Raw genomic sequence first — 13,307 nt, 5'->3', positions numbered from 1 at the left:
GCAAATGTTTAAAGAAGGTATTGCCTACATTATAACATTAAAAAAAACCCAAAACTGATTTATTGTAAATTCAGCCAGCTGTGTTTAGGGAGAAGGGGAAATTACTCAAGCTCTGAGTCAAATGGCAAGGAAGCAGTTATGCTGTTCTGCAGCATTATAGGGTTAGCACCACTGCTGTATCAAGCCTGGGCACCAACCTGTCTTGATAATACTGTATTATTTGAATATTTACCCAGCAGATTGTATTTGCTTGCGATTTCCAAAGCCAGCCAGAGTTTGATCTGATTTTCCAAAATAGAGCAATGATCTGGTTTTCCAAAAATAGAGCAATCAACTTTACCTATGATACGGGTTTTTTCAATGCCATGCATGTATCTAGAATGAAAAGCTCTGAAACATTACCTTTGTTATTATCATTTGTGTAGAGGGAAGAGTTGATTTCTATGGTTTCATATGATATGAGGTGGAACAACACATTGAAGAAAGTTAGTATCTTAATAAACTGACCATTATTTGGAAAGAATTTAAATTTTGCTTTACAGAGAAGGCTGCAGCTGGTAGGTTTTGCTCAAGATTTGCTGCTGTAAAGCTGACTGCAGAAAAAAAAAAGTACATATGAACTACAGAAAGCATCCATTTAATGGCTGCTGCTTTTGCTACTTGTGGTCTGAAAAATTACAACAAAGGAAGGTTAAAATAATCAGCAGTGGTATAAATACTACTTAAGCCAGCAGTCACATATGGTATATTAGCAATGTAGACAGATTTAATGAAAACTGAGATCAGCACATGCATCTGTCATCAACCAAACCTACAAAATATTTTCCTCAGAAAATGAAATGTAATGATATAAGTGCTCATCTGTAATAGAGTTATAACAACTCCAAATGGTAAAACTAGTGCTGGTTTAATGCATTTTGTCAGCTAATGTTAACCAAACAGACAGATTCCTATGACGATTGCCTTGAAGAGAACAGATTGTGTGATAGGTCATAATCAAGCACACATCCTTAGATTAACAGCTCCAAAGTACTGCATACTTCTGTAAGTCACCCTGTAATGCAAAACCAAGTGTGATTTGTCACACCATTTCAGCCTCCATTACAGCTAAGATAGTAGTGTGGAATTTTTCAAGCTTCACAGGAGGAATATTAAAATGGATAATACTAGCATGCATTTTAAAGAAAATTCTCAGCACTTTGCCAAGTCATGCTCTCTGAGGTATCTGCCAGTGTGGGAGGGATGCACGCTCTCAAGGGGGTCTGTGTTTCATGGTCATCTCAGGCAGGGGGCTGCAAAGTTCATTAAATGATCTTATCTCGCTGATGGTTCTGTTCAAAATAGCCTTGATATGATGAAGGATTTATGTTACCCCCACTTCAAATAAAAAGTACCGAGGGATGCATTTCATTACTGCCCTGTGACACTGGAGAAGCCAGGGCTGCAGTGGTAATATTCCTCATTTGTTTGTGTCACAGAGAGGATTTATTTGCAGGGAGAGTCCAACTCCAAAGGTAAGTAAGTGTTTGGGTTTTGTAGTGAGCTTTTCGTAATAATGTCAAAAAGAAATGTGTTTGTTCTCTAACTTTAATTCTCATAAAAGTATATTCTAGGAAAGATGAGAGTGTGAGGAAAATGCCAGGGAAGGGTGCCCACTTTAGCAGCATTCTAAGGAAGCTGAGTGGCATTGATACAGAAAAAATATTTATGGGCAATTTCCATGCCACAACCCTGGATAAAACACCAGGAGATGTGGCTGTACATTCTCAACTGATGGGCTAAACGGTAGCCAAGGTTACACACACACTCCTCTCGCAAAGATTTTTTAACAGCGATCTGCTGCCGAGTGGCTTTTTAATTTAATGTTAGACACCTTCCCATGAATCGGGATCATTTTCTCTTGCATGTTTTGTCAGAACTGGATGATCTAATGAAGAACATGAGCCCTGTGCAGGATTTATATTCTTTGACCCTGGACCATCAAGTCATCCTGTACTCAAAAATCAAACAGCAAATCAAAACATGTTTAAGATCCTTGACTAATAAATATTAATTTATGCTATATACTTGATCTTAGGAATTCAGCAGTTCAGAGGATCAGGCTTCAAATATATCTGGCAGTGGGGAAAATCAAGTGATCAGAAGCAATATTTGATCATGCAAGCAAATTACATCTTCTTTCAATATGCCTTAGATGTTGAAAATTAAAAGCCAGTAAGAGTTGGACAAATCTATGGCAAGCTCAAGAAAGGCATTTGGACATTCTGTATGGCACGATGCTTATGAACACCTGTTCACTTGATGCTTGCTTCTTTCTGTGTGACTGCCACCACAGTCCTGTGTTTTATGTGCCAGTGGCAGGATGTGTGGGAACGCAGGCAGTCGCTACAGAGAGCCAGGTGCAGGGAGTGGGAGAAGCTGGGGAGCAGAGGGGCACTGACAAGATGGTCCAGGGAAAGTTTGGTGAGATCAGCAGGAGAAATGCAGCTCCAGCAAGACATGGAAGGTGATTTGCCAGAAGGAACAACAGACCTGGGGAAATCAGCCTGAAAGATGTCTGAAAGCGGAGGTGTGAGTCAGGCAGGTTAGGCTGGCAGGCTGGCATAGGAGGTGAAGAGGGCAGGAAGAGAAGCTCAACAGACACGAAGGCAGAGAAGGAAAAAGCAAAGGGACCTCTCGTGGAAGCCCTTGGCTGTGGGCTGAGGGAGAAGAGTCAGTGAGAACCACAGAGTGGAAGAGAGCAAGTTGCTAAATAAATAAATAGGCACAGGAGCAGATCTAGGACAGTAAATGAACCGATGACCTGGAAGGAAATGAAACTGTTGATTCCTCAAGTGTTTTGCCCAAAAGGTTTTAAGAATTTTAACCATCAGCTGGAGGACTGCTGAGCCCTCTTGTACAGAAAGGCAAGGCAGAGAATCTGTTCCCTCTAGTTCAATAACTCAATCATTCAGGTGCCTGGTATCCAGGGAAGAGTGAAAGCAGATAAAGAGAACTGCGGGCGAACAGATGAGTAGGACAGAAGAAAACACAGTGTGTGGTGTTCAAAGGCATTGGTACTGCCACTGTAGCAGTATGAGATGCAAAAACCATATAGCTGACACGAGTCTTGCCTTAATATGTTTCTTTGTCATAAAGGTATCATATGAGAAAAGGTCCAAATTTTGTAACAGTTCAAGCATTTCAAGAATAGCTATTTTCCAGATCAGAAAAATAGACTCAGAGCCATCAGCTTTTCACAGAAAAGTTATAATGGACTTTGGGAATTAGGAACAAGGAGAATGGTTGAACAGTGAGACTGTTGCACGGTGCCTGAGTGCAAACATTTTAACTTGCGTGTTAAAATTGCTTAACTTGCATGTTAGAATTGATTTGCTAGATGCACACCTGTAACTCTTGCACACAGGTAACTCCTACTAGTATTACTCAGTCATATGTCAGTATGGTTGTCATTTTCATACCCAGAAAATTCCCACTGTGTGGAAAAGTCCAATTAATTTGATTGTAGTTTATACCCAGAGAATGACCTCATGACAGAGCACAAATCCTGGTAAGAGCATGTACTTTAAATTCTGCCAAACTAGGAAATACTGTTAGCAGAATAAATCACTTGTCTAGAATTCCCTTACTTCATTGCAAAATCCAGACAACACTGTTTACAAAAGAAAAGCATAAATTGATATTCTGTAATGCGCAAGTGCAAATGGAAAGAGAACAGTACAGTATACATGCAAAGCTACGCATCTTTGCTGGTAAGATACACCAGTGAACCTTATAAAGAGACCAGCACAGTGTTAGGGACCTGAGTGCACCAGAAGACCATTCCAGCCTTCCCCCATCCCCAGGCTGGTGCTCCAGGTCAGCTCCAAGAGGTGCAGCTCTGTAACTGGGCACCAGTGAGGCAGTCAGAAAGAGCTGTGAGAAACTTCACCCCATGTCACTCACGAGCAGCACAGAGGCTCAGGCCACTCATGAGATAGACTGCACTATGTGACCTGCCACACAAACAGAAGGGTACAGGCGATTAAACTAAAGTGCTTTCTTCTGCCCCAAGTTTTGCCCAGGGTCTGAAGACCTAAGTTAGACTTGAAACTGGTATACTTCCCCAGACAGGATCTCGAAGCAAACCTCAATCAGCCCTTTGAGATTTGCTGCCAACTGCAGAAGTAGAAGATAAATGACGTATCCAAGATCCAAGGAAAAAGAGGTAAATCATGGCTGCAATTACTAGTCCCATTTTCTAAAATCAGAGCAGATTTCTTATTGGTTTAAAGTGAAACATCAGCATTAGCATAGATAGTCTACTCTCCTATACATCATGCAATTTTTTTGTTAATCCAATGCATATATATAACACAGTCACCAAGCAAGGTCCATGAAAAGGTAGAATAAAATATTGTATTATTTCTAGGAAGATGCATAACACCCTGAAAACTCTGACTGATTGTGCTACACAAGAAGAACAAGAAGGGGAAAAAATAGCTTGCCTGACTCATGTAGATGCTTTGCAAATTTTAAAAACCATTTAAAATAACAATTTGTGTTCTGCTACAGGAAAAAAACACACACGTTTCTTTACATACCATTTTCTAGCTCAGAAACTTGGGACTTCCAATTCTCTCTCTTGTGGTAATGGTTTTTTATAGAACCAGTGAGTTCCAGCCTCAAACTATTGATTTTTTACTTAGAGAAAAGTCAAGATGTCACATCGAATTGATCTTACATACCTCTTTTGGTTTTCCAACATAATTTTTCAGTTCCGGGTAACAGTGCCAGTGTCACAACTTCCCTACCTTTGTAAGATCTCCTTTAGCAAATTGAGTCTAAATAATATCAACCTGCTCTGAAACTATTAAATCTAAAAATAAACAATCATCTTCATCTTGTGTAGGATAAAGCCTTCCTAGAGTTTAGCCAGCTATTCCTTTCATTTGAGAGCAGCTACGTTTTTTCACCAGCTTGCAACCAGGGCTCTGTCAAAGATGATTACCAGAAAGAGGCTCTCGTTATTGTCTTCTTGAAGGATTGTCACTACAGGCTTAAATAAAGCTTCATTTAGTCCTAGCTGTTGCAGGGTAGTTTAAGTCAGACCTAACTGCAAGATCTATAAAAGTGCTATTACAACTGCCTATATGCTTTAACAGTACCTTTCTGGCCACCTGTTCTATCATACACAGAAATTATTTGTTCAGGCTGCTTTGGAGGCTGTTTCCTTGAAGTCTTTTCCATTCTTCTCCTTCCCTATTAAATGAGATCCCTTTTGCTAATGACTTACTTCGAGGTTCTAAAGCGTGAAAATAAACTGTACCCTGCTGCAAAGCCACAATACAGGCTGTCCTCTGAAAAAAGCTGAAGCAGGAGGGGAAAACAAAGAGTTTCCATCACTGAGAAGATTTTAGCACAGAAATTTTATCTTTGGGCAAATGAAATACTGATACACTAGGTTTGATACCCCTGATTGCCCACACAACCCTGAAAGTTTATGGCAACAGTTTTGAAATGGATGGCAGGACAGAGGTGAATTCAAACATCTATGCACATGATGCATGTAGGCAAAGAAAACCAGGTGGGTTCTATTTTAGCAGAGTTATTGTGCAGTTCCTACAATCACCATGTGAATAGGCTAAAACAGAGGGTTTGAAGTAAAAGGTAGTTTAGGGTAGGATGATTCTACAGTTCAGGGAAGCAAATGCTCGACCACTGACACACTGGTGTTTATCAAGGATGTACAAGGATCAGTAAAATAGTGATGCAGAAATTTTTTCAGTTGCTTTGATACATATTTGAGTGTCCTCCATTATTGGGGGGGGGGGGAGAAAAGAAGGAGGAGTATAAAGGACTGAGTAAGAGAAAACTCAACATCAAGATATCCATATGTTAACACAAAGTAAAAGGTTAGGAAAGGACAGGCTTGGGCAATGCTCTAAGTGGGCCTGAGCAAGCACACACAAAGAAAAATTCTCAGATAATAGACAGAGAAAAGCACTAATTCCTGCCCTCACCGCCCCCAAAAAACCAACACCCAAACCTGTAATGTGTAGTACTCTACACACTTTGTAGTCTCAACAGGGTTCTAACATTGTTCTAAATATGGCCAGCATCAGGTGTAAGGTGAACAACAATGAAAACTAATTCTGAACTTCTCTTTTAGTGGGTTTAAAAATTTTCCTTGGGATTTTTTGCTGTGGGGAGGGGTGTTGGAGAGACACATCTATAAAATACATTCAAGCCAGCACCAAGAATATATGCAATCAACTCGGGAGGCAGAGCATTTAAAACCAGTAAAAGATGTGTGTATTGTGAAAGCATACACTTGGGCTCAGTTATACCTTGTGGCAAGGAGTTCCACAAGTTTACCTTATTTAAAAGAGATATTCACGCTCATATATACAGAAAATACACATTCACAGTATAGTAAACAGGAATTCATAATCATTCAGAAGGATTAAGTTATTATGCTTTGGGATCACTTCTGATTAAAGAAACGAGGAGACATTATTTGCTGGCAGTTTATATTGGAGCCTCAGGGATATCTGGGAATTTTGCTTGCTGCTCTTCAGAAACGTTGTTATTCTCAGAGATTTTTTCCTGGAGTAGAAAGTTCATTAGTCTGATCCAGATGGCTGTTACCATATCTTTTCATACATTTCTAGATTACTCCTGGTACACAAAAAGTTAAGAGGGGTAGTAACTGCTACCTGGGAAGAGAGATTTGAGTTGGCATTGATATATATGTGGATATTTATAGGCTACCTATATTTTACGAAAACACATACTTGTATTAAGAGAACTTTTTGACCTGGAATTGGTTATCCCCTAGCACAGCTGGAGGTGTGCAGCTGTACTTGCAATTCACATTACAGACTGATGCCAACATATACACATCCAGCTATAATTTGCTCAGAACCTGAAAAAATGCGAAGTAAATTTCTTCTGCAATAGTCAGGGTCAAATACTGTGCTGCTATCGTTTGGAGGCCATGAGTTGATACATGGAGGTTTTACAGGGAACCACAGGAGACTCACAGGGAAATCCCAACAGAAAAGGGACCTCTTCAAAAGGGCTACTTTTGTTCTCTGCTCATTGAGTCTTTTTAATGTGTCTCACAGTTTTTCACAAAACAGCCAAATCTCCAAATGAAATTATGTAAAGATTACCAGTTCCCAATTTTGCTTTTCTTACAGTGCCTGGCAGGGGAATGGCAGCAGTTTCTTCAAGCTTTTCCAAGCTAGCCTTGAGGGGCTTGTTTACTAGCTTTCTATGGCTCTGATTAAAATAAATTACAAATAATTGCCATGAATTCAAATAACGCATGAGAGAGCCCTAAATACTTGTTAAAAAAATTAAATGTTCTGGAAAACACCATAATGGCATGTTCATGCAAAACCACACAGCAATTTGGAAGGCAGCATGGATATACTCATTCCATATTTAATGAAGTTTTGAAAGTAATTATATGATTTTCTGGCTGTAATGTGAGATACAGGGGCTTGACTGTTAGCCCACGAAGAGTCATCCTGAGACAGATATTCTTTTCCTAGGATAAGATTGACTCCAAAATTTATTTTTAAGATGACATTAAATGAAGGCGGAAGTACAGAATGGGCAGAGATATATAAATTCATTCAATGAATTTGCTCTGTTTTGAACATTGCAGAAGAGGGAGATATTTTTAATAAGCAAGGTGGCTTTTGCAAGTCAGCATCTTATAAAATTATGTACATACTTTTATACATATAAATTTTCTCCATTCCCAAACAAAGCTAAGATAAATGTTATAATGATTAACAGCAAATCACTAGAGCTATTTTTTCTTCATTGTTAATTTTAATCTACAATGGTCACTTTATCATTTTATAGACAAGAAAACAGTGAGAAAAATACCCACTAGATCTGGCAATTTTCATATTTCCTTTCCATTTATGAGTACCATAAAAGATATCTTAATCATTAAGCTAGAGAATGAAATAGAACTGTCCTGCATTGTGAGCTTAAAGGTCACAGGCAGATGGAGGTGAGAGATATTTGAGGTGAACAAGTAAAAATTCAAATCATTGCAAACAGCTTATCTTCAAGTGTCAGAGCTAGGAACTAAAACTTTAAATAGTGAGTCATGCACACTGTTATCCTGATCCTACCAAAAAAAAAAAAAAAAAAAGACTGTGTGACCCTAACGCTGTGAAAATCCAAAACAGCGAGAGTGTGTTTAGCCATGAAAACAGATGAGGAAGTAATAACTTGTCATATGGTTGTTTCAAATTTCTCCTTTAGAGAAAATGAATAGCCAGTACATACGTCATGAAGTGCGGGGATGCGAAACTAGCAACCTGAGGAACTTCTGGGAAAAGGCTATTGAACAACAAACTCGGTATCTGCAAAATGAAAAAGAACGTCAACGAAGAAGTGCTCTGACAAAGTGGGTAGTTTGCATCCAGAAAGATTATTTGAGTTTGTGTTGTACTTCTTTTTTAAAGAAAAGTGATACCTATATTTAAGTCATGCAATGAAAGCTGAAAATATTTTTCTTACATTTTTTAGAAAATAATAAAGCTTCCCAAATTGGCATGTTAAGGTGTCTAAGTTATGGCTTCACAGGATAAGAGAATAATTCACTCTTGTTCCATAAATTAGTCCAAAGTGTGGAACTTTCTGATGTTATCAGGACAACATCTGGCAGTGCAGGCTTGTCTTGAACATCAAGGCATATGTTCACACCAGAGCTAGCACAGAAGTGTACCTGGCACACCTTCTTTCTCTGTGGCCTTGTTTTCACAAGAATATAGTTTGAATTAATTAAGATCGCTTAATTTGCATAAGGTAAATTGGTAATAAAGCAGACGGTCCAAGTGTACTAACTGACCAAGGCAACTGTCATCCATAGCCATATTTACCTCAATCAGTCATATTTACCTTAATCAGCCACAATGAGAAAGACGAGTCTGTGGCAACATCAGTACAGTTTTACTTCACATGAATTCTCCATAAGTTGAAGGCACATGCAAAGATGGCTATTTTGGCTTGAGACCATTCAATGAGAAAGCATTTTTTCCAAAATCTCCCTCATACCTCTCTTTGGATTGAAGCTTGAAAAAATATGAGCAAGGATGGACTTGCATTAATAAACCTGATGAAGGAACACTGGAATCAGTCTCTAGCATGTTTTATCCATTTGTAACTAACCTAATTTCAACATCTCAACTCTTCAGCTGTGAAATTCCTGTCTTTTCTATTTGAGGCAGTCTTTCTGTGGTACATAGATACTACCAAAAAGAAAACAAAGTGCCACCTATCACCTAAAGCTCTCCGCTATGGGTCTAACAGAAGTTTCAACATGCACAGTGTTTCCAAGCCAAATACCGCTCAGAAACCTCTATGCAGGACTTTTGTAAATGCACTTCTGGGGAGGAGGGGGACTGGGCACACGTTGGATGATGCTACCCAGCAGGTGGCAGCAGGCAATCTCCAGTGGAGATGAGAAGTCACTCCGGCAGACAGAGGCACTTAAGAGGGGGCATACTGGAGGTGAAGATGAACCACAAAGCTCAGGTGAGCCCTCGTCAGGATTTAACAGCTAGTCCTGAAGTGCCATTCAGCAAAGCACTCTAAAGGGGCAGGACAGTTTGCATGACAACTGGGAAAAAGCACCAAAGGATGGCACTGGTGGGAAACATGAACAGTATAAATCTGTTCCCTGTAAAAATACGGGGACAAGCTGATCCATGTTTCTGTCCTTAGGCTCAGAAATGAATGGATGGAGAGGCTGGAAAAACGGATAAAGATGTTGAGGACTCATCCTGAAGACCCATCTAGCTGAAGATGCCACACTCATTACATGTTTTGAGGAAAAAGAAAATTGTTTTGTAGGAAAGCATGATGGTGTGATGCAAAAGCTTAAGTCAACTTTACTTTGTGCCTTAAATGAGCTATAATTAATTACCTGTCATTGTTAGAAGTTTCATATGTGAAATGTCTATTGCTGCTTTTAATATTATGCATCCATCCCTTCATTTGATAAACAGAGATTGAAGTACTCGGAAGTCTTCAGAGGAAAATCTTCATGGTTCACTGAGCTGTAGATGCCTGGAAAAAGAGTTGAGTTACACAGCTAGTGCTCAGCAAAAGCATTTCCTCAGTTATTTTCTTTCAAAATTGTTAATGAATAGTTGAGATTTTTTTTTTTTTGGTTGTTTTTGTTTGTTTGTTTTTAACACAGCAAAGCCCAGCTCAGACTAAGGAAGAGGGAACATGCACAATGTCACCACATCCTAGATCACCAGTGGAGCCAAACCTGGTGGCAGTGACAGGTTCTAGCTGGCATATTAAAATTTGTGAAGCTATTAATGTGTATCCTGAGAAATAGGCTCTGTGAGACACCGAGAGTTGCTTAATTTGTAACCCACATTACCTAACTTGAGATACTGTATCAGCAAAGACAAAAAACTTGGAGTTTTGAGGCTGCTTCTGGTACCCAACCTGGCTTGTCTAGAGCTGGACTGATAACTCTGTTTCACAGAGCAGGCTGATGCATTTTCACAGATGTCTGTCATTATGAGTGACAAGCACACCTAACACTTTTTCCCTCTAAGACCCAGTATATATTCCCTAGCAACCAGTACCTTCAGTAACATGGTAGATTTCCTCTCCCACATTTGCCATTAGTCAAAAATGTTTCTAGTTCCCTTTCTAATGCTTCATTAGGAACTGTGGCATTTCCTCCAACAGTATCAAAGCATTTCAATAGGCTGGTGTAATAAAATCACTTCCTTTTTAGGGTGACTGCCTTGTTGCCCCAGAATGCTTGGGGTAATGTACTGTAAAATGGGTTGTTTTGAGCATGCTAAAAATCTCTTCCCTCGATTGCTTAACCTTTTAGTGCCTTTTTATAAGACCATTTCAATACTTCTCTGGTAATTCATATTGTTTCAGAGTAAAGAAGATTTGAATTGTCAGTGGGGCGAGAAGAGAACAGTGGAAGTGTTTGGGGGTTTAAAATATTTAGAACATCTCTTCTTTTTAAAGCAAAACAAAAATTTGAAATGCTATTTTTTCTCTCTTTATTCTCAAAATTCACTTTTGTGTGTTCCAAGATCAAACCAAATCTATTATGGGAATTTAAAGATGTAAACAATGCTTGGGAGGCCTGAAAAATCTACGAAAGCATGAAAAAAAGATGACCTTGGAACAGGTACTCAAAAATCAAGACATCAGCAGGTATGTCACCAAACTTGAGAGCAGAGTTTGCCTGACAGCTGAAAAAAAGCTGCTAAACTCATATTCTTCAGTTGAGTCTTTTTCTTGAGCAATTTTTAAAGTAACGATTTTTAAAGTAACATCAGCTGGGAATATGCAAGATAGCAGTATACTTACAATATAGCTGTGTTTTAATAAACAATCACCAGGTAGACACACAACTTAATATTGGAGTTTAGTAAAAAATTAGATTTCTTTGAAAATGCCAGTTCACATACTCCAATTCTCCCACCCTATGTCTGTGCCTTGTGCTTACTGAAGCTCTATCTGAACTCCATTGTGAAAGAGCATTGATTTTTATACCTTTTGGCTGAAATTAGAGCTTGAACTGAGCTAAGGGAAACATTTTACATACCCTCATTCATTGTGTAAGTAATTGCACAAGGAGCAAAACAGAAGGAATCAGAGTTAGCATATTTTAAAAATGAAAGAGGTACCCCTGGAATAAGCCTTTCTTTGCATCTCATTTAGTTGATACCCTCCTTCTCTTCTCATAAAGTAAGTCAGAATGAGGAAAATCCATGGAAAGCCAGGAAAAGACATGCCAGGAAGTGACTCCCATCTGAGTCCTTCACCGTACATCTTATATGGTTATGTCACTTAAGAACGCTTTGGAATAGGTCCCTATCAAGATACAACACCCCAAAATCATCTTTTCAAAATGATAAAAAAGAACCATTTTTTTACAGACTGCATCTATTCCAGCCCAGGGAAAGGGGAGTTCTGAAAACATATTTCCAGAATTAAGCCACTTTTCTTCTGAGCTTTGCAATTTCACCTTTAGTGTCTAGATGAATTATTTCAGGCTTAGGTTCCACAGCATTACATTCAGGACTTTGGGCCATGTAATCTTTTTTTATCTAAGTGCTAGCAACATGTTTTGCTACAAACGCCACCACTTTTGCAGCGGTAATCTACCTAGGAGCTTTGTAAATTACCACCGAAAAAAGAATACATATCCAGAGAAATAAATATAATCTAGAGTCAATCAGCAAAAATAAAGAAGTGTGATAACATTAAAATTCAAATCCAAATGTCAAGAAACAATCTTAATCAGAAGCTGGAGCAGACTCATAGATGAAAATGGTTCCGGCAATTTGAAAACACAAAAATATAAAACTTTAATTTACCTTGAAGGTCTTAAGAGAAATTAAAAGGAGGCAAAAAAAAAAGTAAACTGCGATTTCTGTGAGACTCAGAAATGAGCCATAATGTTATAAAAAGGAGTAAAGAAACCTGACTGTAGGACTGGAAAACTCATCAGCTAAAAACTGATAAAGTCAGCTGGGTTTTATAAAATTATTATGGTTAGAAAGGATGCTTAGATGCTCTTCAGACTATTTTTCACCTATATGCAGTTTCAGAGGAGTGCAGTATTCAGACAAACAGGTTAAACTTAATAACTCAAATGTTTATAAAATAGCTCATTTCTCTTGATTTTCTTCTTTCCATATTTTCACATTGCTTTTGACTGTAAAAGCAAGAGATTTTGAGTTATGTCAATCTGATTTTATTAGTTTTGTAATTATAATGTGGCAGATACTTGCTTATTTTCCTAGCTTTCATTATTTTACCATTCCTTTGCTTCATCCTGACACTGAGTAGCAAGAAAATGCATGTCGCTTTCTCATTACAAATGCATGGTACAGAACTTTTTGAAGTTTTTGAAGCAAACACTGAACAATCTGGACCCAAGTTCTTTTAAATAGTATTTATGGGAAGTACACTGTGTGTTAGCACAAGGGTGACAGATACTCCATTTCAGCTGTATTAATGATCCTTCTAGCATATGGATAAGGGCTGACAGCTGTGAAGAATGATTCTGTCAGTAACTTAACAGACTTCTTAGCAATTTAGCCAGAACTGAGACAGCTTAAATACAGTTCTTTCCTCAGTAGTCCTTCCCAACCAATGTCCTTCCCTAACCAAGGAGCTCCTGTCTGGAGCTCTCTAATTAAGGAGCAAATAAGCATAACTCAGCCACTGCAGCCAGGTTTTGAATTTGAAAAACTAAAGCAAGTCAGGCAAAAGCAAGATGTCTTTCTGGCAAGATGGTA

The 13,307-nt window shown here is 38.6% G+C and overlaps 1 protein-coding gene and 1 long non-coding RNA gene across 3 annotated transcripts; one reads left to right on the top strand and one right to left on the bottom strand.

The window, feature by feature from the left end:
• The first annotated feature begins 1,404 nt into the window (after window positions 1-1,404).
• LOC142026592 (protein FAM240B-like) lies at window positions 1,405-11,652 on the top strand. Of its 2 annotated transcripts, none has more exons than XM_075019760.1 (3): window positions 1,405-1,514; window positions 8,272-8,416; window positions 9,736-11,652. In XM_075019760.1, the coding sequence occupies exons 2-3, from the start codon at window positions 8,277-8,279 to the stop codon at window positions 9,812-9,814; spliced, it is 219 nt and encodes a 72-aa protein (XP_074875861.1). In that variant the 5' UTR covers window positions 1,405-1,514; window positions 8,272-8,276; the 3' UTR covers window positions 9,815-11,652. The 2 variants fall into 2 exon arrangements, with proteins under 2 accessions (XP_074875861.1, XP_074875862.1); XM_075019761.1 differs by lacking the exon at window positions 1,405-1,514 and adding an exon at window positions 4,148-4,207.
• LOC142026593 (uncharacterized) lies at window positions 6,501-9,203 on the bottom strand. The gene is made up of 3 exons (XR_012648870.1): window positions 8,911-9,203; window positions 8,296-8,372; window positions 6,501-6,588 (listed from the first exon to the last, which is right to left on the bottom strand). It is a non-coding gene; the product is annotated as an uncharacterized LOC142026593 (long non-coding RNA).
• Window positions 11,653-13,307: the final 1,655 nt, after the last annotated feature.

The sequence above is a fragment of the Buteo buteo genome, chromosome Z, assembly GCF_964188355.1.
Source record: "Buteo buteo chromosome Z, bButBut1.hap1.1, whole genome shotgun sequence".
Taxonomy (NCBI): Eukaryota; Metazoa; Chordata; class Aves; order Accipitriformes; family Accipitridae; genus Buteo; species Buteo buteo.
Note: the sequence above shows the minus strand (reverse complement) of the source record. Positions and strands in the feature narration are given on the sequence as shown.